Below are 27,308 nucleotides of genomic sequence, written 5' to 3' on the forward strand. Positions count from 1 at the left end.
CAGAGATTCAGGTTCTAACCCCTGTTCGGTCACTGTGTGGATTTAAGCCAGACATTGAGCTCCATGGATGTCAATTTTCGTATCTACAAACCAGTAATACTGGCCCTAATTACCTTAGAAGGTAGCTTTCAAAATCCAGTGCCATAGTATATGAAAGTATTGTGGATACTACAGAGCACCCAGAAATATAAAATGCATATTAGCTTTATTTTTTAAAAACTCAATCTTGATCAGTAGGCAAATGACATTCAAACAATGTCTTTTTTAAAAAACAAGGTTAGGAATGTAGATGTGAATTTTTTTTTTTTTTTTTTTTTAAATTGACAAAGTTAGTTCCAGTACTGTGTTTCCACATACTTAACGCTCTTCAGGGTCACTGATGTACTGTTACTCAGATTACATAACTAAGAGAAGCTTTGAGCAGTGGTCAGGAATGTGCTTTGTTTGGCTTTTCTATAGGGAATACTTCATCCTTGCCAGGGTGGCTTCTCCATCCCATTCCCCAGTTCACAGAGATGAAGTGCTTTTGCTCTCTCCCCAAGTTTATTCTCCAACAGTACCTAGTAAGGCATTCTCCCTTACTTCAGAAATATATTCCCAAGGCCTCTGTACTTTTGAGTTTTTACATTGCCCAAAGCTGTATAGTAGAAACACTTGTGCTGGCTCTCAAACCCTCTCTTCTCTACTCCCTCCTTTACTCCCAACTCTTCTCTGAAAGTATATATATCAGCATTTATTGCCTTCTCCCAAATTCTACCTTGAATTTTTTTTTTTTTTTTAGGATAGAAGGGTTTTTTGTTTTTAGGTATAATTTATAATTAATTAAATATTTCTTAAGATGATTTATTCAGTTCTTGTTTACAGTGGGGAATTTATTTTAATTATTTTTCACTGTCTTTTAATCAGGAGTAAGAACATTTGTTCCTAAGCCTGTTGCCACTACTTTGCAGTACATTGGTGGAGCTGCAGCCATCCTGGGCCTGGTGGCCATGGCTTCTGATGTGGAAGGGCTGTATGCAGCAGTCAAGGCCCTGGTTTGTGTGGTCAAGAGTAACCCACTAGCCAGCAAGGAGATGGAAAGAATCAAGGGCTACCAGGTTTGTAACCATAAAGCTTGGTCTTCACTTTACTTTGCATTAAAAATCTTCTAATTTTCATTGTAGTTCATGTAGTTTCAAACTCTGGAAGAATAGTACTGTCCAAGTAAACTTTAGAAGTTGGTAGTTTTTATTAAAACTAACATATTTCGAGTGAGAATATAAGTTGTTAGGTTGGAGTTATTTTTTTTCTGTGGAAACAGGAATTAAATGAAATAGGGTCATATTACCACCTGCTCTAGAGACTGCCAAATTGGTAATAGATCCAGAGTTCTCCTCGCTAACCCCGTCTCTCCCCTCCACACCCAGTCATCTTTTACTCCCCCCGCCCCCTTACTTACCTAGGGCATGTGAGAGCCACTGTGTGCCATTACTAGTCCTGAAAACACATGTGGGATTAAAAATATGTTGTGTTCATGTATTTACAATCTCTGCTAGGTTTAGGCAGAAAGTTACTTATAAGAAGAGAAACAAGTATTTGGAGCAAGATTAAATTCCTCTAGTGTAGATGAAGTACAAATGCCTTCTCTAACTTTAGCCAATAGTTCACTGGTAGTAGATAAGCTGTTTACTGTAGTGTTTTCTGTAGATTTAATTATCTAATTTGATGTTTTGTTTTACAAAACTTTCAAAACGATAATTGCAGCATTGTTTATCATGAAAAAATAGGAATAATCTAAACGTTCCAATAGTACGAGAATGACTAATAATACTATAACCATCTCACATATCATTCAACCTTTTAAAATTGTAATTACGGAAACTAGGTTGCAAAAGAAAAAAAATCCTTTGGATAAAATGTTATGTAGAGAACAAGAGTAGAAAATTGTATACACATGATGGCAACAATTTAAATATTTCTGTGTGAATAGAGTTTATGTAAAAGTGGATATTTTTACACTACCAAATGTAAAATAGATAGCTAGTGGGAAGCAGCCGCATAGCACAGGGAGATCAGCTCGGTGCTTTGTGACCACCTACACGGGTGGGATAGGGAGGGTGGGAGGGAGGGAGATGCAAGAGGGAAGAGATATGGGAACATATGTATATGTATAACTGATTCACTTTGTTATAAAGCAGAAACTAACACACCATTGTAAAGCAATTATACTCCAATAAAGATGTTTAAAAAAAAAAAAAGTGGATATTTTAATAAGAGGATGATGGGATTACCCTGCTTTTCAGATTTTCTCTGATGTTGCATTGTCATAGTAAAAATTTAGAAACCAGCGTAGAGGTCTCAGGAATTGCTCTACTTAGGGTCCTCCAGTGTGTGTTTGTGTGTGTGTATGTGTGTGTACGTATATGTGTATATGATGATTGACCAACAGGCATTTGGTGTTGCTTTCTTCTAGCTGCTGGCAATGCTGCTTAAGAAGAAACGTTCCCTTCTTAACAGCCACATTCTCCATCTAACTTTTTCCTTGGTGGGAACTGTTGACAGTGGACATGAGACCTCCATTATTCCAAATTCAACTGCTTTCCAGGATCTACTTTGTGATTTTGAAGTATGTATATAAACACTAACTGGTAATATATAATCAAGGAACTGATTTCTTATTCTGTATATTGATAGAGGTAACTGTTAAAACAGTTTTGTCTCTAAGGTGTGTTTATGTTCTAAAATTTTATGATGCTCATGTTAATGTCATTAGTAAAATATACAAAATAAGGTAGTGATTGGGTTCCTTCTTCCCAAAGATATTCCATTTTACAGGTAGTACAGAAGTGAAATGGTGCAATGCATATGCCTAACTATAGCCAGTTTGCTGTTGCCACTGGCATTACAAGAGGCAAACATATTTTCATCAAAAATTTTTGATAGTAACTTTTCCTCAATAAATAGGAGCTAGACCTGAAATTTTGGTTACTAGTAGCTGCATAGTAAAATATTCTTTTCGCCAAAATAGCAAAATTTTTATTTCTACTGTCTTATTACCATAACAGCTTCCACTCTGGCCTCTCAAGGCACCACTTAATCTTGCATTTTTCTTTTCATAATCTTTCTCCATTTCATTTCTTGTTCACAGCACTTTGCACACTCATCACTGTATAAAATCTCCCCCTGTGAGGCTGAAGTCCTTATGAATGCAGAGATCATGTCTATCTTCATCTTTGTATCCCTACCACCCAGAATGGTGCCTAACACTTGGTGTTTGCTGTGATGTCTGGCCCTCACTCTTCTTCTTTGTAACTCTTATAAGCTCGATCTTGTCAGTTATTGTAAATCCCTAACAAACAGACTGTGTGCCCGAATTGCTTTTCTGAAGCTTTATTTGAAAGCTTATTAGGAGCCCTCTTCTAAATAAAAATCCATGGCTTCTACTCAGTTCCCAGTACCCCCAGCTCTCAGCAGCATCTGATGCAGTCCATTTCCCTCTTCTTGCATCTCCTAGTTCTTTTACTAGCTTTTAGGCATCACTCTCCTGGTTCATATATCTTGCTCACTACTTTCCTCATAATTTTCTGGTTATGGAATTTTCATTACTTTGTATAAAAGTGTCCACCTTTGCTGCTTTATCCTTTCCTTTATTTGTTTTTTTTTTTTGTTTTTTTTTTTAAAGATAGTAGTCATTTTTTCTTTTTTAATTTTATTTATTTATTTATTTATTTTTGACTGTGTTGCGTCTTCGTTTCTGTGCGAGGGCTTCCTCTAGTTACGGCAAGCGGGGGCCGCTCTTCATCGCGGTGCGCGGGCCTCTCACTATCGCGGCCTCTCTTGTTGCGGAGCACAGGCTCCAGACGCGCAGGCTCAGTAGTTGTGGCTCACGGGCCCAGTTGCTCCGCGACATGTGAGATCTTCCCAGACCAGGGCTCGAACCCGTGTCCCCTGCATTGGCAGGCAGATTCTCAACCACTGCACCACCAGGGAAGCCCTATTTGTTGTTTTCTTTCCTTTAGATTCTCACCCAGTCCCACATCCTCATTTCTACAGAGGTGACTCACAAACCTAAATCTTTAGCTTGATATCTGAATTCCAGGCTTATTTCTAACTTCTTCCTCAACATTTCCATTTTTATATCCCAGCAACACCTACGCCGAACTTAACATCCTTCCCCAAGTTAGTGCTTCCTTTTAACTTCTGTTTCTATTAATAACACCACCATTCCCCCATTCACTGAGGCTTGAAATTGAAAAATCAGCTTCCTCGTTCCTCACTGTTTATAAACAGCCCATATTAAGTCATATAGATTCTGCTTCCACATTTCATGTAGTCTGTGTTTTCTCTTTCTCCTGCTACATCCTAATCCAAGCCCTAATCAATTCTATTCTTACTAAAATAATGATCAATCCTTTCTCCCTTTCCTCAATCTATCCTATATTTTTTTAACCTCATTCTTTCTAAGATATAATCATATAACTTATTAAAAAACTTTCAGTGCTTTTTCTTTCCTACACAATAAAATACACGTATCTCAGCCTGATATGCAAAGTTCTGATACACAGACCTCTCATTCTGTTAGAAAATAATTATTGAATATGTTTGAGCCAAGCACTGTATTAGGTGCTAAGGATGTGAAAATAAAAGATAGAGTCCATGCCTCAAGGCATTTAGTGCATTAGAAGAGAAAAGCAAATAGACAATAAAAATTTTGTGAAAGCACAGAGATAAAGGTATGCAGAGAGGATTATGAGAGTACTAAGGAGACCTACTTAATAAGCCTAGCTTTGTATACATCTGGTAATTGACACATTATCTTTAGTTTCAGATTTCTGACTGAACTTCAATATACAAACATCAGAAATATAGTTGCTTTACAAATTTTGGCTTCATTTTATAGTACTCTGCTACCTTTGTGGCTTCATATGGCATTCCTAATAACCCCAAACTGTAGTGGTCAATAAATACTTAATTTACCCTATTTTTAGAACAGCTATTTGACAATATAAGTAAAATAATTGTAATAGCATCCAAGCATTTTCTTTTTTAATGGTTGTCCTAGAATTTGCAACATACGTGTGTAACAATTCAGTCTGTCTTCAAAGTACATTATACCACTTCACCGATAGTGTAAAAACCTTGCGATGGTACCCTTCCATTTCTCCCTTCCTGTCCTTTGTGCCATTGTTGTCATACATTTTACTTCTATATGTTTATAATCCCCGCAATATTTGTATTATTTTTGCTTTAAATAGTCGATTATCTTTTAAAGGCATTAAAAATTTTTTATAGTCGCCCACATAGTATATGCAGCAAATAGTATTTATGGCATTCTTTATTCCTTTGTGTAGATCCAGATTTCCATCTTGTAATGGAATGATATGTCTGCCTGAAGAACTTGCTGTAACATTTCTTGTAGTGCAGGTTTACTGGTGATAAATTGTCCCATCTGAATAAGTATTTTTCCTTCTTTTTTGAAGGGTATTTTTGCATAGAATAGAATTCTAGTTGATGATTTTTATTCTTTTCATACTTTAAAATTGTCAGTTATTCCCTCGTCTTTATGTTTCTTCTGCCTGGGGTTTGTTGACTTTTTAAAGTTTGTGAGTTTGTCATTTTTATCAGATGGGAAATTTTTTAGCCATCATTTCTTCAGCTGTTCTCCCTCCCTGGTCGATACCCACACCCCCTCCAGCGCCACCACCTACACACACCTTTTTTGGGCTGCAGTTACACGTATCTTAGGTTCCTGGCTGTTGTCTCACAAGTCACTAATACTCTGTCTAGTCATTTATTTTCAGTATTTTTTTCTCATGCTTCATTTTGAATAGTTTCTGTTGTTATGCCTTTAAGTTTACTGAACTTTTTTCTGCAGTGTCTAATCCTCTGTTAGTCCCAGAGGATTTTCATTTTATGTTTTTCATTTTGAATATTTTATTTCTCATCTGTAGAAGTTCATTTTGGATCTTGGTTATCTTCTGTTTCTCTCCTCATCACTTTCATATTTTTTGTTACATTCTTTAGCTTATGGAGCATATTTAATAGCTTTTAAAACGTCTCAATAATTCTATCATCTCTGTCATTTCTGGGCCTATTTATAGTGATTGGGTTTTTTCTCCTACTTATGGCTCATATTTTCCCTTTTTTTGCATGCTTGGGAACTTGATTGGATGCTAAATTTTACATTGTTGAATGCTAAATTTTGTTTTATTCTTTTAAAGGGTATTAAACTTTGCTCTAGTATTGCAGTTCTCTTGATTCTTTTGAAGCTTGCTTTTAAGCTTTGTTAGGGTGGACTTTGATTAATCTTTAGTGGTAATTTAGCCCCCCTACTAAGGTATTACACTTCAGAGACCTCTACCCAACCTTCCCATGTATTATGAAGTCCCTATACTGGTTGGTGGGAGTGCAAAGTAGTTTCAGCCCTTTGTGAGTTTTAGGAGTTGTTTGCTGTGCCAGTTTGCAGTGGCTATTTCTAGTTTTGGACCCACACAAGATTCCTGTCACTCAGTTTTTGTATTCCATATTCATTCTATTCAGTATACTGTATTCAGTATTCGCTAATAGTATTCAGTCATTGATTCCAGAGAAATTTTCTATAGATCTTGCCTTTCTAGTTGTTTACTCTAGGAGGGTAATTTCCACAGCAATTATCTCTTTATGAACAGAACAGAAGTCCTATATACAAGCAGTTTTAAAGGGCTACAATAAAAAAAAACTAATAAAGTGGTTATATTCAATTAATTAAGTGAAATAAGTTACATGTGCTGCATTTGCACTTATTGGATTGGGACTTGGGGTATTTTTAACCCTAAATATACCACTGTTCTTTATTTTATTATAGGTCTGGCTCCATGCACCGTATGAACTTCATCTTTCCTTATTTGAACACTTTATTGAATTGCTCACGGAGTCCAGGTATTAGTTGGTACCTAAATTGTTAGCTGTTCAGTTATAGAAGAGATACTAGTACAGTGTATAAAATCTTCTTTCTCTTATAGTGAAGCTTCAAAGAATGCCAAGTTAATGAGGGAATTCCAGCTAATCCCAAAGCTACTACTGACTCTTCGAGATATGTCTTTATCCCAGCCTACCATTGCTGCTATTAGTAATGTGCTGAGCTTCTTACTGCAAGGTTTTCCCAACAGCAATGATCTGCTCAGGTAGTGAAAACTTCTGTATTTGTTTGTTTGTTAACTAAAAGTACCAATGAGGTTAAGATGATTGAGATGAACGTAATTGGTTCCTATGCCTAGGTAACACGTGTAAAGTTAATACTATTCAAGATATTTGTAAGGCATGGAAAACATGAATGTATCTTGCAAAGCCAGTTGTTGCCACTAGCGAATAATAGAATTCTGGTGAGAAAAGTTGTTAAAATTAGCCCAGTGAGGCTGATTGTCCTGGACATAAAAATGTTCAGTGTAGGAATTCTTGGTCCACAGCCCTCTTCCCCAGGCCTTGCTACTTCTCAGGTGTACGTGCAGAAGCACATATGCACATGCACGTACACCCAAAGCGTGTACGTGCCATGTCTTTTGTATTTGTCCTCTATCACCCAAACTGATGGTGGTATTTTATTGTTGTATATTCAGACCTTTTATATGAGTATTATTTTGCTGCCAATGTGAAATATGGCTTAAGACATATTTTATGGAGTGTATGTAGAAGTGTTCTAATAGGCACATGATAATTCTCATCTTGACTGAAAATGGAAGGAAAAAAACTACCTAAGATATTTTCCAAGTAGAGAACTGCTTAAATTAGACTTAATCGCTGCTTGTCATGTAATTGCTCAGGTATCACAGGTAAAATCACACATTATTGCTAGAGTATTCCCAGTAAACTAATCTCTAATTGGTGTAGCATGTAAGTCACTCATTTTATATACAGTTATCTTGAAAGCATTTTTTTTAACTTGGTGACAGATTTAAAACTGGAGTTTAAAAATTATTTTGGAACTTGTCATTATTATTAATATTTATTTAGGTCTTATCCTGGTGTTATGATGATCACTTTGCTGAAATTATCACTGAAACCTATCAAGGCTTTTATTTTTCTCTACATTACAAATTAAGAAATTAAAGCCCAGGGAGTTAAGCTACTTGCCCCAAGTAACATGATTAAAAACTGATAGAGCTAGGATTTTAATCTTACCTGTGTTTCCAAAACCCAAGTACTTAACTACTAGGCTACAGTAGATCCATATAGATAATGTTAGGACATTTTAATTTGGATCATACCGTTTGGTTTTTGAAATTTGGATTAGTGCATTAAAGGACTCATATTTCTGATGAAGTATATTTTTCCCTATACGTATTTTAAAACATTATAGCATATATAATGTTAATTGCAACAGTTCGAGGGGAAGCAAATGAAATACAATCATGTGAGGTCTGTAAAAGATTAGTTAAAATAAGAAGTACTATTTTGGTTTCCATTTCTTTGCTTTTTGTTTCTTTAGTGTTTTGTTGTTTGTTTCGGAGAGAGAAAAAATAAAATCTATAACCTCTTTTTTCTTGTATTTAAAGGTTTGGCCAGTTTATTTCTTCTACTTTACCAACCTTTGCAGTTTGTGAGAAATTTGTAGTTATGGAAATAAACCATGAAGAGAAGCCTGACCCTGGTGAGTCAATTCTGGAGCTTGGAACCTAATTACTATACCCTGTTTTCTTCTGACACAAGTTAGACCTGAATTATACGTGACACTGTTATATTACTTTTCTCCTTACATTACTTTTTTTGGTCTTTCACAGATATATTTGTCTTAGACCAAGCCTCTACGATATGCAGAAGTACAGAATTACCTACAAATTGAATAGGGTGTGAATTTACTTTAGAAATAAAATCTTTCCTATTTTTACAGGATTTATAGCAATGTTCCTTTAAATAATAAACTCTTCCAGTTAATTTTTGAACATTATTTTTTTTAATTTATGTAAAACTCTTCAGAAACATCGATTCTTGCTAAAGTGAATTGTATCTATATTGCGGTTATTTTTATTTCCCTGTTAAATATTTAATAGTCATTGAGGGAAAGAACATTTTACTAGAATCACTTTATGTAAGTGTAGAATAAAATTTTCTTAAGTTGTAGTTCCTGGGCCCATGACAACCACTTTTTTTAAAAAAAAAAAAACTTCCCTCCCTTGAGGCATATTTTTCTCTTGTTAGAATGTATTTTTCCGGTTGTGTATTCTAGAACAGGAGATTTGCTTGGAAAACATCAAAAGGACCTTTAGATTAACCTGTAATTAAATTCACAATATTTTATATTTGTTCAGCATTATTTACATTATTATCCTGTTACATTATTGCCAAATTATGTCACATAAATGATTTCCTTTAAAACTCTTACGACCCTGTCCATCTGGGAGTTCTCTACCACGTTGGCTGTATCAGTCAGAGCACAGCCTCTCTGGTGCTTCATGAATAAGAAGAGAAAGTGGTGTAATTATGTTTTTCAAAGGAGAAACAGAGATTTGAGAGGCTGACTTCTACAAATCATAGAGCAGAATATAAGGCCAGTAACCACTTACTTCCTACCATTTGGAAGAATGTTGATATTTCTTTGGTGAAGCAAATTAGCAGTGGGTGAGAAGCATATAGATCAAATCAATGGATAACACTTATTTAGTGCTTAATATTTGCCAGGCACTGTTAAGTGCTCTATATAATCTTATAACAGTCCTGTGAAATTGGTCCTGTTGTTATCACAGTTTTACAAAAAGTGAGGACACTGAGACCCAGAAAGTTTAAGAGAAACTTACCTGAGATCATACCACTGCATTTGAACTCAGGTAGTCCAACATTCTAAGCTTTTAACCACCGCGCTATTCTACCATATATAAAGATTATTTCTAAGTTCTGAATTAATATAAGGCAAGTAAATAGGAATTAAAAAGGGAAGTCCTGGGACTTCCCTAGCAGTCCAGTGGTTAAGACTCCACACTTCCACTGCAGGGGGCTCGGGTTCGATCCCTGGTCGGGGAACTAAGATCCTACATGCCGTGCCATGCTGCCAAAAAAAAAAAAGGAAAGTCCTTTTAAAATCTTTAGAACTGTATAACATGTTTATTTCAAGTATAAAAAATATATATAGGAAAAATATTTCTCTAGTCCCCGTATTTCTTGCTGGCCATTGAATTCAGTAACTACAACTAGTGCTGTAAACTTTTTTTGACAAGAGCACAGTAGCAGGGATGTATAAATTAGGAAAATTTTCTCTTGATCTGCCAAGTTGATTCGACTAGTCTTCTCCTCATCAATTTATTGCCATTTGAAAGAATAGAGAAAGTCAGAAGCATATTGCTGGTCTTGTTAGTATATGACCTTGATTGTTTAATTGGGTGGACTGGACCGTCTTAACTATAATGGGATGTTCCAAAAAATTAAAACCATAGTTTTTTCTTTCATGTAGCTTACATAGTATTCAGGATACACCTACCAAAAAAATGGCTTGAATAATGCTGAACTGTGATATAATAATTAATGCAAAATAAAATAAGTTGCATGAAAGGACAGTGCAATGTGGAGTAAAGCATCAGTTCGAATGGAAAGAAGATAACCTGGAAATTTCTTTCAGAGTTAATTGTTTTTTTTGTTTTGTTTGTTTTTAATTTTTTTTTTTTTTTAATTTTTTTTTTTTTTTGGCTGTGTTGGGTCTTCGTTGCTGTGCGCGGGCTTTCTCTAGTTGCGGCGAGCAGGGGCTACTCTTTGCTGCAGTGCACGGGCTTCTCTTGTTGCGGAGCATGGGCTCTTGGCGTGTGGGTTTCAGTAGTTGTGGCACGTGGGCTCAGTAGTTGTGGCACGTGGGCTCTAGAGCACAGGCTCAGTAGTTGCGGTGCACTGGCTTAGTTGCTCTGCAGCATGCGGGATCTTCCCGGACCAGGGCTTGAACCCGTGTCCCCTGCATTGGCAGGCGGATTTTTAACCACTGCACCACCAGGGAAGTCCCAGAGTTAATTGTTTTAAACTGTATTTGAAAATTAGCGGGAAATAACTGACAGTGAAAAAAATAGGCATAAAAACTAAGGAGAATTCTTAATTTCTATGTGGATTGTCATTTTATTGGAAGGAAGTAATTCGTTTGTCAATTTAGGTTGTCCATTCCATTTGTCAACAAGGCAATTTGTAAATTACCAGTCCTGTGCCTGTTAGCGGGAGGGAATCTTGAGTTCCCCTTGGTAAGCTTAAAGCACCCTTCCCAATGATTAAGGCACTAAGTTAGCATTTTAAAAGATACTATTTAAAGGTAAAAATAGTCCCTTGCCCAAACAAGTAAAAGCATATAATCATGGTCATTAAACTTTAGCCTGAGCTTCAATTGTAGAATAAAGGAAAGAAAGCATGTGGATTGTGACTTATTAACCCAGAGCTCTTAGTGGCAGAGCTGGGCCTGCAACGCTAGGCCATTGATCCCAGTCCCTTGTGCTTCCAGTACTATCCATTGAGAACCGTAAGCTTCTGTCTTCCTTCCTTTCCTCCCCAAGTTCTCCTGTGTATTTGTGTGCCTTTCCCTCTCGTCTGTGCTATTTAATTCTCACTTTACTTTATGTATTATAATTATTGAATAATTTATGCTTCCTCTTTTCATTTTTAAATCTGGAAATTTTAACCATTTAAGTCCTTCAAAAAGACTAGAAATTAAGGGTTTGCATTGTTATTTTTGTTCATCTGATCCTCGTTTGATTACTTTACCCCTGTTGGTAGGAGAAGGGAATATTAATATAAAAAAGGGTTCACAGTCTTTATTATCACTTTTTTAGATAATGTCTTAAGTAAATGAACAGTTTTCAGATTCTAAAGAGAAATGTTAGACCCTTTTTCTTGTTCACTTGAGTGGAAAGTACTCTTAGAGAAAATGTTTTCTGAAAGATGTGTTTCAGTGAGATTTCCTAGAACAGTGTTGGATGTTTTATCCTAGTTTATCAGCTAGGGCAATTTAATGTATTTATTTTCTTTGTAGGAACTGAAGAAGAGTTTGGAGGTCTTGTATCTGCCAATCTTATACTTTTGAGGAACAGACTTCTAGATATCTTACTAAAACTGGTTTACACATCTAAAGAAAAGACAAGCATTAATTTGCAGTAAGTAAAATCTTTTGAGCATTGATGGTAATAGTTGCTACTACTAGTTAATTCATAGTAGACAAAAGAAAGATTTGCCACTGACTTTTAATAGATTTTTTTTTAAACCCTGAAGTTTATCGTATCTCAAGAATGAAACTAGTCTTATTTTTTTTTTATTTGAAATCATAATCCTTTAAATTAATGTTTGTTTTGTTTAATCCATCTATCTTTGAATAGAGCTTGTGAAGAGCTGGTCAGGACGCTGGGTTTTGACTGGATTATGATGTTTATGGAAGAACACTTGCATTCCACCACAGTTACGGCAGCCATGAGGATTCTTGTCGTCCTACTGAGTAATCAGTCTATTCTCATCAAGTTCAAGGAAGGACTCAGTGGTGGAGGGTGGCTGGAACAGACAGATTCTGTCTTAACCAATAAGATCGGAACTGTATTAGGTATGGGACTTTTACAGTCGGCTGCTTTGAAATAAGCTGTTGTGTTTTGTTTTTAAATCTTATGTAAGCTTATACTCTTCAGTTTATCTAACAGCCATTGAGTCATGAATTTTAATTAATGATAGAGTAAAAAGCATAAAAAGTTTCAAATTTGGCTTTTTTAATTGCAAATCAAACTGAAGTGAGAGACAGGATAATAAGATGTGAAAACTCAAGTAAGTTCCTTATGATTTCTTTCTGTTTTATAGTCCCCTTTCTGATCTATAAATAATTTGCAAATTATCAGAACTGAATTAATAATAATAATATTTTGAGTGTTTACTCTGTACCAGTTACAAACACTTTTCAGTTTCACAGTAACTTATTTCATTTTCACAGTAACGCTATGATATATAAATACCCATTTTACAGATGAGAAAGTCAAGGCATAGTGGTGAAGTCACTTGTCAGCTAAGAAGTGTCAAAATCTGAATCCAGGTCACTCACTCCAAAACTCATGCTTTTAATAGTTATGTTATACTGCCACACAAAGATTTAAGCTCATGGAAGTTTCAGCCAAAGCTCCTTATTCTCTGCTCGCTGGTTCTATGCTGTTTTCAACACGGAACTGAGCATTTAAACAATATTAGAAAATTACAGTTTCCTGTGTTAGATTTATTTGAACTGGTATATATTTCTGTTCATATTAATGATCTTATTTTGGAAAATATATATTTAAGATAATGTTTTTATTGAAAATTATAGTCATTCAGTTCTTAAAGTATTTAAAAAATATATTTGTCTTTATAACATTAAAATCATATATAATTGTGTTCTGCAGTAGCATTAAGAATAACTATTTACCCTATCAGGTGGAGAAATTAGGGGTCAGAATTTAACATGTTATTTATCTGTTAAAAAAAAAATGTTCAAGTATCAATACCTAGGTGCAACCTGCACTACTTTGTCAAATGTTAAAGCAAATGGTAGGAAGACAGAGCTTACACCATAGGATTATTTTGTTATTTCACATGTGAAAAACGTCTCAAGGAACTTTGTGATGAAGAAAGAAATTCACTGTGAAATGTTTTCTCAAGAAAATTGTCTGCTTTAAAATAATGCATTTTAAATTATTATCATTATAGAGACTTTTATGATCTGAAAAATAGATTGCTGTTTGCATTGACTCTGGGAGAAACATATAGCCAACAAGTGTCATAAACAGTTTCGTAGCAAGAAATTTAGCTTTTTGACCTTAACAGTAGCTAGTAGCTACTAAGAGAATAAACAGTGAAAGGCACAATTCAGCGTGAGTTCGGAGAATGTAAGAGTTTTAAATGCTAATTGACAGCACTGCTTCTCACTGAAGGCCAAAATAATACCTGAGTTTCACCTAGGACTTTGCAGTTTGCAAAATTATTTAACATATGTCACCTCACTTGCCTTCAGGATTCCAGACACGGGTGTATGTATTTTATGGTATATAAGTTATATATTATAGGAAATAAACCTAATGAGTATACATTAAGAATTAATTTCTCTCTAATTAGGAAAATAATACTGTTAAATATATAAGGTTCCTGCGTCAGACAGTAATATGTCTGAGTATCTGTCTTCTGACGGTCAGTTCTGTCCTTTTTTTCTGTCCTACATCACTTCAGTAATATCAGGAAAAGGTGCTTTTAACTCATCTGACCTACCTGACTTCATGTCTTAGAATTTATTTGTGCTTCATTGATACCTGCTTGTACATTGCATATGCTGCTTTGGTTCTAAAAGAGAAATCTAGGTATTTAAGTTTAATTTAAATTTGATTCAATTTAATATAATTTTCCCTGAATATCTATCTGATACATACATACTTGTGTACATATATGGATGTATATCTATATCTACGTATATATAGATATATCATCTCATTTGATTCTATTTCTCTTTGATCTGATGAACAACCTAAAGTTTTTGAATGTTTTATTCATATTTGTTAGTTTTTTGTCAGATTTTTCTTTATAAAAATACCTTCCATGTAGCTGTAACTTGAATCTAAATTAATGCTTAATTGCTAATAACATATTAGATATTCCTTAAGATCAATTATGTGGTGGAAATAGAGTGTGAAAATTTGGAAAGGAAAATAAATGCTAGTATTGGTTTTCACTTAGGACATATAGTTTGATCAAAATTTCTTTTCCTACTTAATGTATAAAATACCACTTTATGTTTTTTGATTTCTCAAGGCTCAGACTTTTTTATATTCATGATTTCATTTAGAATTTACTACAAACAAAAATCACCCAGCATCCTAATGCAGCCAGTTTTTCAGAAATGTGGCAATGTCATGGAGAAGGCCAACGGAGACAGTGTAGCTTTACAGGCTCCAAGTCCTACTGCCACCACTCATTAACTTTATGACTTTGAACAAATCGCATATTTTCTGCATTATAAAAAGGATAATAGCAGTTTCTTACTCACATGCTCATTGTCTAAGAAATGAGATGATACATGAAAGAGGTTGGTAATTTGCTGTCCAATTTTTTGTTAATTAGAAGAGCATGCTTTAGAAGATTAATTCATATCACACTGAGCAGTCGATTTGGATGAACTATTTAAAAAGCCACCTAGATACAAATTTCTCTTTCATTATTTTAAGTAGTAACAAGTATGTGCTTACTTCATCTTAGAAAAAAGAACTTGGAAAAAAATGTGAATATTCATTTGAAATAAAAATTGTTTCAGAGTAAAAGTCCATCTTTCATCTTGCTGTTTGCAAAAGTTTTCCATTGAATCTCTAGCCAACATTTCTTCTGTACTGAGCACTGTACTAGGTTTGGGGTGGCAAAAGAAATAGATGTTTGAGTTGTTTCCCAAAGTTAGTTATTTAACGGAGGAAACAGGATTGATAGAAAGGCTGGTGCTATAAGCCACATTAATAAGCAGTGATCATCTCCTGGTACAGCTGTGGTTCTAGAACGGACTTTGGATGTTCAGATAACCACAGTGACAGTGGGTTCAGACTTGATATCCCACTGCCAGACAGCTTTCCAGCAGAGTTACAGATCATGTTGTGAGGAAAGATTATTTTGCATATTCATTTTGTCTTGTCTCTTGACTCATAGATCATTTAAGGTTATTAGTTTATCATGATTTTCAGGACAAATGAAATATATTAACTATATTTTGGTGCATTTTTAAGTTACATTTTTTGGTAGCATCCTAAATTCTGGCTGTTTTGAATATTACTTTCTTCTTAAGGAAATGTTAGAGCTCTTTGGAGGTCATTCTTTTAATGAGTAGAATTTATACTACCTGTTGTATCTGACTGCCTCAGCTATGTTTTGAGACCTGTATCCTAATAGACAGGCTTGCCAAAGTCACAGAGATAGTAAAGTAAAACTTTTGACTGAAAGATTAATTCAACAGTTGAGTAGTTAATATATTAATGTGAATGTTCTGGATGGAAATGTCACATACGCTGAATTACTCCTTTCTGTGTTAATGTAGCATGGTAATCGATTATTAATTTTGTCCTTATCGTTATTTCCTCTTCTCTTAGGATTCAACGTGGGCAGGAGTGCTGGTGGGAGATCGACTGTCAGGGAGATTAACCGGGATGCTTGTCATTTTCCTGGTTTTCCGGTTCTTCAGTCATTCCTTCCTAAACACACTAATGTCCCTGCCCTCTATTTTCTCCTCATGGCATTGTTTCTGCAGCAGCCAGTTAGTGAGCTGCCTGAGAACCTGCAGGTCAGTGTGCCTGTCATCAGCAGCCGATGTAAGCAGGGTTGCCAGGTAGGAATTATCTAGTAGGGTGTAAGTGTAATTACATTTGTCAGAAAGTCACTGCAGGGTGATGGGTTAATCACATTAAAACCAACTGGTTCCATCCCTTTCTCACGTTTGGGATTTGATTTGGAACATAAAAATCGGAAAGTACCATAGAAAATTTTCCCAAAAAGAAGTCCTTTGTACCTATTCTTTTTCTCTTTATGGTTACTCTATATGATTATATATACGTGAAGACTTTGGATGATATTTTAATGGTGATCAAAAGAATTCTTCTGAGTAACGTGATTTTATCCAGAAATATAGTTTCTGTAGAATTAAAAATGGAATAGTGTACATACCATAAATTGGGTGGGTATGAAAGGATTCTTAGTACAAGTCTGATTAGAAAAATGTTTTTAAATTCTTAATGATAGATAATGTCCACGTTAGGAAAACAGTAAGGCTTTACCTGATTTCTAATCTGAGACTATCATGGATATCTCTATCTGGTTCATGTTTGTGGCACTGCAAAGACATAGGAATTTAGTTTTAAACTCAGTTATACTTCCATAATAATGCCAAAATGCTATTCAAATCAACTCTAGTCATTGACAAAACCTTTTAAATGAAAACGCTGAGTCTGTACCCTTACATTAAGTCACAGTACAGATTCATGCTTAGCAGAGTTTGGTTGGTTATGTAATTTTCAAAATAAGCATGACACCATAGTCATAAAGTGTTATATAAAACTACTATGAATAAATCTCCTCAAACTGATTTTTATTTTGTCAAATCTTCATCTGTATGTAACCTAAAAGTGAATTAGAACATTGCTGAGAGCGGGGGAAAGAGTAAGTTCAATGTGCTTTTTAAAAAGATCCTGCTTAAAACCATCAGTTCTTTAATTTCATCGCCTAGCTAATTAGCAAGTATTTTATTTTTGTTTGTTTTCCTTAGGAAAAAAAAAAGAAAATGATGTTTTTAACATAGATACCTAAGACAGGATGGTACATGATATTCACTTTGTCTTGTAAATGTAAAAATGAGTTTTAAAATACAGGAGGGAGGAGTGCTAGGTCTCTATCTCTTTGTCATTGCTCACTTTGGAAAAAACTAATTAATTTCAAAGAAATTTTAGAATATTAGAACTTTTGAGGGTCTCTACTGAAAAAAATTGGCAATGGCTAATCTTTATTCACTTTCACCTCTGCAGTTTGATTTAGATTCCATTTGGACATTTATCTTTGGAGTGCCTGCCTCCAGTGGAACCGTGGTCTCTTCTATCCATAACGTATGCACAGAAGCTGCTTTTTTATTATTGGGAATGCTCCGCAGCATGTTGAATTCAGTAAGTTCCCTGAGATACTGATACCTGTCGGTAGTTCCTCCTGCCTGTGATATTTTTTAAAATAGAAGAATCCTTTGCTGTCATAACTCTTTATTTACTACGTAGTCTCTGGAACCTCAGCCTCTGTGTTTTGTTATCTTTAGTGTAAGGAAAGACCACACAGTTGTTAAGATCCTGAGCTCGGGAGCTGGGCTCAAAGTCCCAACTCTGGTACTTCAGACATACTAACCTCATGTGCGTCAGTTTCCTTATGTATAAAATGCTGGTGATAATAGAATTTATCTCTTAGGACTGTCGTGAGGATGTATGAGTTAGTATATACACAGAGCACTTACAGGAGTGCCTGGTGTAGAGTAAGCACTTCATAAGTGTTAACTGATGCTGTTAGCGCTATGAAATACATATTTCAATGTATAAGTGTATATAACGAATATATATTGTACTGTATGTCATTGCAATATGTTGTTTGAACTTTTAAAATCACTCTCATTTAGAGATTTAAAATGTTATCAGTGCAAGTTTTATTTTGTATTTGTTTTTATGTTTTCTAATTATTTCTAACTTAGATATGAAAAATTGAAAGAGTAAATGACAAAATGTATGTTCCTACCTTTCTTACAGGGATACCGTGAATAATGATTTAATTTGTTTACACGATTTAGGATCACATTGTAAGAGGAATTATTAACTAGTTTCTTTGGATTACAAGTACCTGATAAATCTGATTTTAGTCAAAACTATTCTTATGCCATCTAAGAAAAGAACGTTACTATTAAATGTGTTAATTTAGAATGCTTTGGGATTCTTGTTTTGGTTTTTATTCATAAACAATTAGAAAAATCTCAGCTGAAAAAGAAGCCACTCTCTGGGCAAGTATCAGAAGATAAGCATTGTTGAAATATATTCTTTTTTTGTTACTCTTTTATCATCATCATCACTGTTATTGTTTTAAGGAAAAACAACTCCTATGTGTCCACTTCATTCAGTATTCTACTACAACGCTACTTTACTTTTGACACTTCTGGTCACCAAGTATGTGGAAGGTTTCGCCACACTAGCTGGGTGTTCGACAGTTCAATTCAGTTCTGACACTATCTACTGGGAGGCAGCATCGGGTACCACAGGTTAAGGGCTCAGTCTCACAAGATACCCCTCCCCCCCACCAACCCTGCCCCACTTCAAATACCAGTCACAAGTCGAGGTTGTTACCTGTGTTTCTGACTCACCAGTTACAGATTGCAGGTTCCCGTGACTGAGGAAAACATTTTACTTCCTAGGTTACCAGTTTATTATAAAAGGACGTATCTCAGGAACAACCAGATGGAAGAGATGCATAGGGCAAGGTGGCAAGGGACACGGAGCCTCCACGCTCTCTCCGTCCTGCCACTCTCCCAGCACCTCCACGTGTTCATCAGTCCAGAAGCTTTCTGAACCCCGTGTTTTTTATTTTTATGGCGCCTTCATTACACAGGCATGATTAATTAAATCACTGGTCACTGGTGATTGAACCTGGTCTCCAGCCCCTCTTCGTCCCTGGGGGCTGTGGGGAGCAGATTCGGTTCACTTCCAGCCCTCTACTCCCATGGTTGGTTCCCCTGGCAAGACAGCCCATCAACATAAACTCAAGTGTGGTGGAAAGCGGCGTGTTATGAGTAACAAAAAGACACATTTATGGCTCTTTTATCACTTAGGAAATGCCAAGGGTTTTAGGATCTCTGTGCCTGAAATGGGACAAAGACTAAATATATATTTCTTATTATAAATCACAATATCACAGTTGCATAATGGTTAAGAGCACTATTCTCATTGTTTATATGACAGTACGAGGCTCAGAAAGGTCAAGTAACTTCCCCATTTTTATCTTAATCCTAACTCTCTGGCGTGATGGAGGATGGGGCAACTTTGATGGGAATAGAGCCACTACTGGCTCCAGCCATACTCATGTTGGTAACGATGAATAATCAAAACCATTGACTCCAGTTACTGAGCTGTGAGTACTCAAATGAATAGAAAAACATCCTGTCAGTTTCTAGGGGTATCACCTTTGTTTTAGCTTATTTCTAGATTTGTTGGCCTGTGTGTTTGCTCCTGTGTGTGGTTTACAAGAGTTCTGGACCATCAATTTATCCGGTTTTAGAAGAGTAGTGAGTAACTTTTAGTAGTGTCAGTTTTTCTAACATGTTATTTCCTCTCTTATCCCCATGACAGCCTTGGCAGTCAGAAGAAGAGGGATCTTGGCTCCGGGAATATCCTGTGACCCTGATGCAGTTCTTTAGATACTTGTACCACAACGTCCCAGACCTGGCCTCCATGTGGATGAGCCCTGACTTCCTGTGTGCATTAGCAGCCACGGTCTTCCCCTTCAACATTCGCCCTTACTCAGAGATGGTAGGAAAGGGGGAGGAAAATATCAAAACTGGAATTAGTCTGCTCCAATGGTTAGCAGATTTTTTTGGCCAATCTTTTAAGCTTCTCACCAAGTTACAGTTTCATAACTTTCTGCTTCATCTCTTACGTCATTATCTGGTATCTGGCTCCCCACACTCTCCTTCTGCTTTCCCCTAAAATAACAGTGAATTCTACTTCCTGTTTTCATTTGCCATATTCTTGTAAGTCCCTCATTAGTGAATTCCCTCTTCGTGTAGTTGTTGATCCATTTCTTATTATATGTAATGATAGCTGTATAGTTGTGAAATCAGGTTACAGAACTCTAGTCAGACCAAATTTATTTCCACTTCATTTATCTCAGGAATTAGGCATCTCCTGGATTTAGTCTTTACAAATTAATTACAGGATTGATTGTCTTTATAAGAAATGACATGTATGTTTGTCCTTTCTGTTCAACTTTTTCTATTTTGTTCAACTGTTATTTTTCATATTTTGCACTAACTTAAGAGAAAGTTATTAGACTATAATCATATGTAGTATAAATACTTCTTTTGTCCTTTAAAACGAACCCAAAAGACAGTTATTCTTCCATAGAACTTCAGAATTTCATGATGTTTTGTCTTACTTCTACCACTTACTCGAGAGCCTAGAATAAGGTATCTTCTTCATACTAATTTTTCTTCATGTATAATGGTGAAATACTCGTTCTAAAATTGTGGCGATTTTTAGGAGAAAGGCAAGTATAGCACGTGACCTTAACACCATGGCTTGTTTATAATTTTAGAATCCACATTTTTGGTAAAAAAAAAGGATTTTAGTAATATTTCAGTGTTTTTTCCTTGTCGGCATCTTGTAATCTGTCTTCTAATCCTTCTTTCTTTTTCTGTTGGCTCAAACTTGGTACTAGTTTTGTTGTTGTTTTGTATTGTTTATTTATTTGGGTTTTTTTTTTTTACCTACAAAAATGGGTCAGCCCTTGGGTGCAGTCATTATGCCAGATCTTTATCTGAAAGTCTGTAACACTTGACTTCTCAGTAGGTATGGTATGTTTTAAATATGCAAATATAGTCATTCTCATTTTATTATTTCATTTATTTCAAGTTCAGTTATCCACAGTAAAGATAAAATTCAACATAAAGCAGTTTATATGGTTAGTGGCCAGTGAGTAGCTTAATATTAGAAAGAGCATGTGTTGAGTAATCGTGACATGTGGTGCCCGATTACCACCCTGAAAAGAGAAAATAAGTAAAGCAAAGTGAACGATGTAATGCACTGAATAGCTTAATAGGAGGTAAACACTGAACAAAAATACTGTTGCTGCAACAATTTGGTGGAAGTAAAAATATCAAATGAAATTGAATGTGACTAGGATATATTTCCACTTGATTTTATTAGGTGACTGATCTCGATGATGAAGTTGGATCTCCAGCGGAAGAGTTTAAAGCCTTTGCAGCAGACACAGGGATGAACAGAAGCCAATCAGAGTACTGCAACGTGGGCGTCAAGACATACCTGACCAATCACCCAGCTAAAAAGTTTGTTTTTGACTTCATGCGGGTCTTAATAATAGACAACCTCTGTCTTACCCCTGCCAGCAAGCAGACTCCACTAATTGATCTTTTGTTGGAGGTAAAGACAAAGAAATGCATTTACATCTCTTTCAAATTGTTTTTATAATGAGAGCGTTAATAACCAAGCAAGTTTTATGTCACATATCTTTCAGATTTCTAATTCTTTTGGGTTGCAAAGGCAGAACATATCATGGGCTATGGGAATTTTTTATCACAAATGTGCTAATACATACCCTATCGATTTGTTTCTCTTCTTTCTTTTCCTCTTGACATGTCCTTAATTTAGTCCTTTATCACCCTTCCCCTGGATAGACCAGGAATTGACAAACTTTTTCTGTAAAGGGCCGAATAGTAAATATTTTCAGCTTTGTGAGCTGTACAGTCTCTCACAACTACTTCACTCTGCCATTGCAATGAGAAAGCAGCCACAGACAATACATAAACGAGTGAGTGTGGCCGTGTTCCAGTACAACTTTATGTACAGTAACAACTGTAAGCTGAATTTGGCCCATGGACCTTAGTGTTCTAGCTCCTTCTCTAGTCATTTACAGCAGCATTGTCTCCTTAGCTTATAACTCCCTACTTCAGTCCCTCTTATTTATCACTTCCGGTATCGCTTTTAGTGTCCTGTGGGGCTTAAGGCGTGGTGCATTGCACATAATAGGTGCTCAATATGCCCTTACTGAATTTTCCCCAAGGCAGCAAACTTGTAGGTTGCTTGGTATCTGAGCTCAGGCTCCTGTAACAAAATACCATAGACTGGGTGGCTTCAGTAGCAGATAGTCATTTCTCACAGTTCTGGAGACTGAGAAGTCTGACGTCAGGATGCCAGCTTGGTCAGGTTGTGGTGAGGGCCCTCTTCCTGGCTTGCAGATGGCTGCCTTGCTCTCACATGGCAGAGAAAGAGCTCAGGTGGTAATTCCTCTTCTTATAAGGGCATGAATCCCCTCCTGTGGACTCCCCATGACCTCATCTAAACCTAATTACCTCCAGAAAGCTCCACCTCTCTAATACCATCACATTGAGGGTTAGGGCTTAATTTATGAATTTTGCGGGGGGACACAAACATTTAGTCCATTGCACTTGCTAATTCTCCTGATAAGTGATAAGAACTAGCTGATGCATCAGAAAACAAACCCTAAAGTGGTCACACTGCTGGCTCTAGAAATTGACCATCCCTGAAAACCAAATGTTCACCTAGAAAAATCTCAAGAAAAAATAAAAGATCATTGAAGGGGATCTAATATATAATTAGTTGCCTATACATTCATTCTTTTGGCCAATTCATATAAATAGGGTCAAGCAGTACATGCCAGAGCTCTGAAAATAATATTTCATGAAAGATTCAATCAGTGTAAAAGACTAACTGCTTCTCTCTGTGAGGAGCTTCCCACATGCCGCCCTCAGCAGTTTGACAACTGAACCTGCACTTTCTCTGCTCCCTCTAGTGGCGAAAACGGTTAACTTTTTATTTGAAACCTTAAAATCCCAGCAAATGTTTTATCTTATTCATGTGAAAATATCTCAGTTTGGTCAATTAAAAGAAATCAGTGTAATTTAGGTACCAGCCACGCTAAGCACTTTAAAGCATTTTTTAATTTATTTATTATTTATTTATATATTTTTGGCTGCGTTGGGTCTTTGTTGCTGCGTACATGCTTTCTCTAGTTGCGGTGAGCGGGGGCTACTCTTCGTTGTGGTGAGAGGGCTTCTCATTGCGGTGGCTTCTCTTGTTGCAGAGCACGGGCTCTAGGCACGTGGGCTTCAGTAGTTGCAGCACTCGGGCTCAGTAGTTGTGGCTCGCGGGCTCTAGAGCTCAGGCTGAGTAGTTGTGGTGTACGGGTTTAGTTGCTCCGCAGCATGTGGGATCTTCCCCGACCAGGGCTCGAACCCATGTCCCCTGCATCGGCAGGCGGATTCTTAACCACTGCGCCACCATGGAAGTCCTATGCAAAGCATGTTAACCAGGACCACAGTGTTTAGTATTGGCAGAAAAATAATTGATTTCATCAAGAATTCATCTGGTAGAATTTAAAAGCCTGCCTGGTGGAGCTTGTCCTCTTTGGAAACTTTAAAACTTTGGAAACTTTAAAAGAAGAGAGATGGCTAGTATTTTAGTGCATGGGGTAAGAATTTGAAGCATTCTATGCAAAATAAAATGGTTTTCAGAAAATAACAGGATAAAGTTAAGAATAGGTGTGTGTAAGAAAGCATAACTGAGCCAAAAAATAAAATACACATATGCAGAGGAAATGGGGTAAGTGTATGTATTCAGTAATAACAGTCTTGTAGGAATCCTAATAGCTAATTAACTAGCAATGGGTAAATTGTATGATTGTCTTTTATTTTGGTTTTCTGTATTTTTCAGTAAGGAAAGTTTGATATGACATGTATTAACCTTGAGATAACATTCTCATTATTGTGGACACTAATTTGCCCTGAAGTGGAATTGTATCTGATTGCATTAGGGAGTCAGGGGCGGTAGGGTGGTATTTTAGGAAGAACCAGGGAGTGTCAAGATTGAATTTCCCAAATAGATCATCAACTCTTTAAAGTTAGGGACCAACTTTCATGTGTCCTTTTGTCTCTCACAAAGTTAGCTCAATGCCTTGCTGTGTTCTTTAAGTTTTTTTGAATTATTTAACTATAACTACATCCCTGGCAGTTCCCAAACAGGAAGATATGATACCATCTCATAAGAGAGAGATAAATTTGCTTTTAAAAATCAGCGCTTTGAGGAACTTCAAATCTAATACACAAACACAGAATACACATACCAAAAATATTTAGTGGAAATGCTGTTGCACTCCATGTCTTCCTGTGGTGTAAAATAATAAATTACAAGCATATGATTCTGAATGTTACAATTATGAAGTCTATCTCTGAAGAAAGTCAGCAAAAGAACTATCCTATATATTTACCATTTACTGACGTGAAGGAAGGTGTTTGAACCAACTGATTTTCGGGCTGATATGCTCAAGCCAGGCCATTTTCAGTCTCATGATTGTTGGGATGTCATCGTAAGAGTGTCTACTTACTTGATTGTGTCTATAAAAGAATGTGTGAAGTTATCTTCATTAGCAGTCTATAAAAAGAAAAGCTTCCCATTCATATAGACTGGCTTGAGTGTGAGTCAGGCCAAATACAAGGGAAGCAGTGTGGGGCCATAGAAGGACCTGGTTTGAATTCTGGCCCTGTGGTTTATTATGCAAACATTTTAATCTCACTGAGCTAAATTCATCCTCTGGAGAATGATCTTATATACTGTCTCCCCTGCATGATTGTTGTGAGAGTTAAATATATATAAATCACCCAGCAAAACTATTTTGAGAAATTAAACATGTGCTGCTTATAGCTGTGTAACCTTGGCCCAGCTCGGTTCTCTTCACCCCTTACAGTTTGCCCATCTGTAACGTAGCATAAAAATAGAACCTGTCTCTGAGGACTGTTGTGAGAATTAAGTAAGATAATACATATAAGATTCATAACACAGCGCCTGGCACGTAAGACCTGCTCCAAAATCAAGTGGCCTGCGGTGGCTTATACAATCACCAGCGTCCTCTGCTGTCACCACCAGGCATCTCATGAAAGGCCAAATGAATTTGCTGCACGTGGCCACGGAAGGAAAGTACCTGAGAACAGATCAAAAAGTACTCGTATATACCTGAAGGAAAGAAATATGATGAAACGAAGGAGGCTGATTTGGAGTGTGTGCCTGTCTGACACCACTTTTCTGTAGTCTGAGGAGTTCACTGCTTTCTGCTCCCGCCATCTGCTAAAAGACCTCCCCGTTCCCATCAGAGTACAGCGCCCCCTGCAGAGCAATAAACAAACCAAACAAAGTGGCAAAAGTGGGCACAGAGAGTGCTGTGAAATAACTGAGAGAAGAGAAGCCAGTCAGGAGGAGTACTGCAGTCAGAAGGGCAGAGCGGAAACCCCTCTTCCTTGAAGGCTTTGCCTGTTACGGAGCACTAACGGCCTCCCCGCCAGAGCCAGAGGGCTCTCAGCCACGGGCAGCACACGCGCCCACGACGACTCGGCATGGCGTTCCCAGGCCTCGAAAAGGACGCCTTGCGTCTGTGAAGACTCGTGTTGTTGACTGGCTTCACTGTCTTCTCTGGGAAGACAGATCTCGCAGGCAGAGCAGAGCATAGGGCTCACCCTGTCTTCCTTCGGCCCTGAACTCATCCTGGTTGTCTGGTGGGCCAACCAGGTTTATCTAAAAACATGATGGGGAGATTGTGGCTGAATTGCTCTTGTTGTGCATTTGTTAACTTCAGTATGGAGATTTTTAGTAGGGCTGGAAGAGTACGGAATGGCAGGTGAGGTGGTGAACTTTGGCGTCAAAGAAACTGACCGTTTGAAACCTAGTTGTGACTTGACCTCTCAAAGCCTCAATTATCTTATCTCTAAAGTGGAGATGATAGTATCTACTTCGAAAGGATATTGTACAGAATGAGGTAAGGTACATAAAACTAAGCACTGTGTAGTTACATAATTGTAGTCCAGTGAATTGTTTAAAAAAAAGAAAAAAACACCCAAGAAAACTACGCATGCACTCATATAAAGTCTTAAGTCCGTTAAAAGTTAGGCTACTATGAGTCTCAGCAAGAACATTTGAACTTGGCAGTTAGAGCCAGTAACAGAGTTAATTCTGGGTCATGATCATTCAAGAAACAGCTTCAGTGAGAGGAATCAGAGGATTAAATATGCCTGTTGGTGACTGAGCCAGCCTTAAATCCTTATAGAATACAAAAGAATACTTTCTAATTAAGTAAAAATAAATATTGTTGACAGATCAAGCTACTTCTCTATGTTCTATGTTCCCTGTTTTACATACTCCAAAACTTTGTCTAATTAAGATTTTATAAACCCTACTCATTATTACTTATCCCATTAGCCACATTGAGTTGATTATAATCCTGAATGAGTATTGCCATCTTCAGGGGTGTTTAAATCCTCCTGTGACTGGAGAGCCTTACTCCTTAGTAAATTTTGATCACTCATGCTGTTTGAAAATGGTCTCTGATCTGATTGCAGGGTAGTCCTCATAGACCTATCAATCTGTCACTTATCACTTGAAGGTTCTCGCTTTCCCTTCCGTTAACAGGGGTGGGGTCTTGATGTACTGTCAGCATGAGGAATAGGCAGGCCTTGGCCCCAGCTCTTCTGCTGACCATTGTATTAGTCTGTTCATCTACACAGGAAAATGTATTAAGATTATAAACAGGGACTTCCCTGGTGGCGCAGTCGTTAAGAATCCGTCTGCCAATCCAGGGGACACGGGTTCGAGCCCTGGTCCGGGAAGATTCCACGTGCCGCGGAGCAACTAAGCCCGTGCGCCACAACTACTGAGCCTGCTCTCTAGAGCCTGCGAGCCACAACTACTGAGCCTGCCCTCTAGGGCCCACGAGCCACAACTACTGAGCCTGTGTGCCACAACTGCTGAAGCGTGCGCGCCTAGAGCCCGTGCTCCGCAACAAGAGAAGCCACTGCAGTTAGAAGCCCGCACACCATAACTAGAGAAAGCCCGCACGCAGCAGTGAAGACCCAATGCAGCCAAAAATCAATCAATAAATAAATTTTCTAAAAAAAAGATTATAAACAACATGTCATGACCTTCACTTTTTCCCAAATTATTCTAATGCCAAACCAAACTCCTAAGAACTAATATTCTTTTAACTGTTACTAGGCCCATGTTTTGTCATTTTAAAACAAAATAAGTATGTTTTATCAGAAAAACAGAGAAACG

The 27,308-nt window shown here is 36.9% G+C and overlaps 1 protein-coding gene across 6 annotated transcripts in view; it reads left to right on the forward strand.

The window, feature by feature from the left end:
* Nucleotides 1-27,308, forward strand: part of WDFY3 (WD repeat and FYVE domain containing 3) — a 272,029-nt gene that overhangs the window by 173,149 nt on the left and 71,572 nt on the right. For 5 of the 6 annotated variants that reach the window (XM_068542705.1, XM_068542706.1, XM_068542710.1 and 2 more), the window contains 11 exons: nucleotides 907-1,097; nucleotides 2,453-2,605; nucleotides 6,824-6,897; nucleotides 6,981-7,142; nucleotides 8,511-8,605; nucleotides 11,948-12,068; nucleotides 12,288-12,505; nucleotides 16,038-16,273; nucleotides 17,463-17,597; nucleotides 19,806-19,985; nucleotides 21,381-21,614. In XM_068542705.1, coding sequence (XP_068398806.1) covers nucleotides 907-1,097; nucleotides 2,453-2,605; nucleotides 6,824-6,897; nucleotides 6,981-7,142; nucleotides 8,511-8,605; nucleotides 11,948-12,068; nucleotides 12,288-12,505; nucleotides 16,038-16,273; nucleotides 17,463-17,597; nucleotides 19,806-19,985; nucleotides 21,381-21,614 — 1,799 coding nt within the window. The remainder of the gene's footprint in view (nucleotides 1-906; nucleotides 1,098-2,452; nucleotides 2,606-6,823; nucleotides 6,898-6,980; nucleotides 7,143-8,510; nucleotides 8,606-11,947; nucleotides 12,069-12,287; nucleotides 12,506-16,037; nucleotides 16,274-17,462; nucleotides 17,598-19,805; nucleotides 19,986-21,380; nucleotides 21,615-27,308) is intronic. The other variant, XM_068542707.1, reaches the window with a different exon arrangement.

Source organism: Eschrichtius robustus, chromosome 4, assembly GCF_028021215.1.
Source record: "Eschrichtius robustus isolate mEscRob2 chromosome 4, mEscRob2.pri, whole genome shotgun sequence".
NCBI lineage: Eukaryota > Metazoa > Chordata > Mammalia > Artiodactyla > Eschrichtiidae > Eschrichtius > Eschrichtius robustus.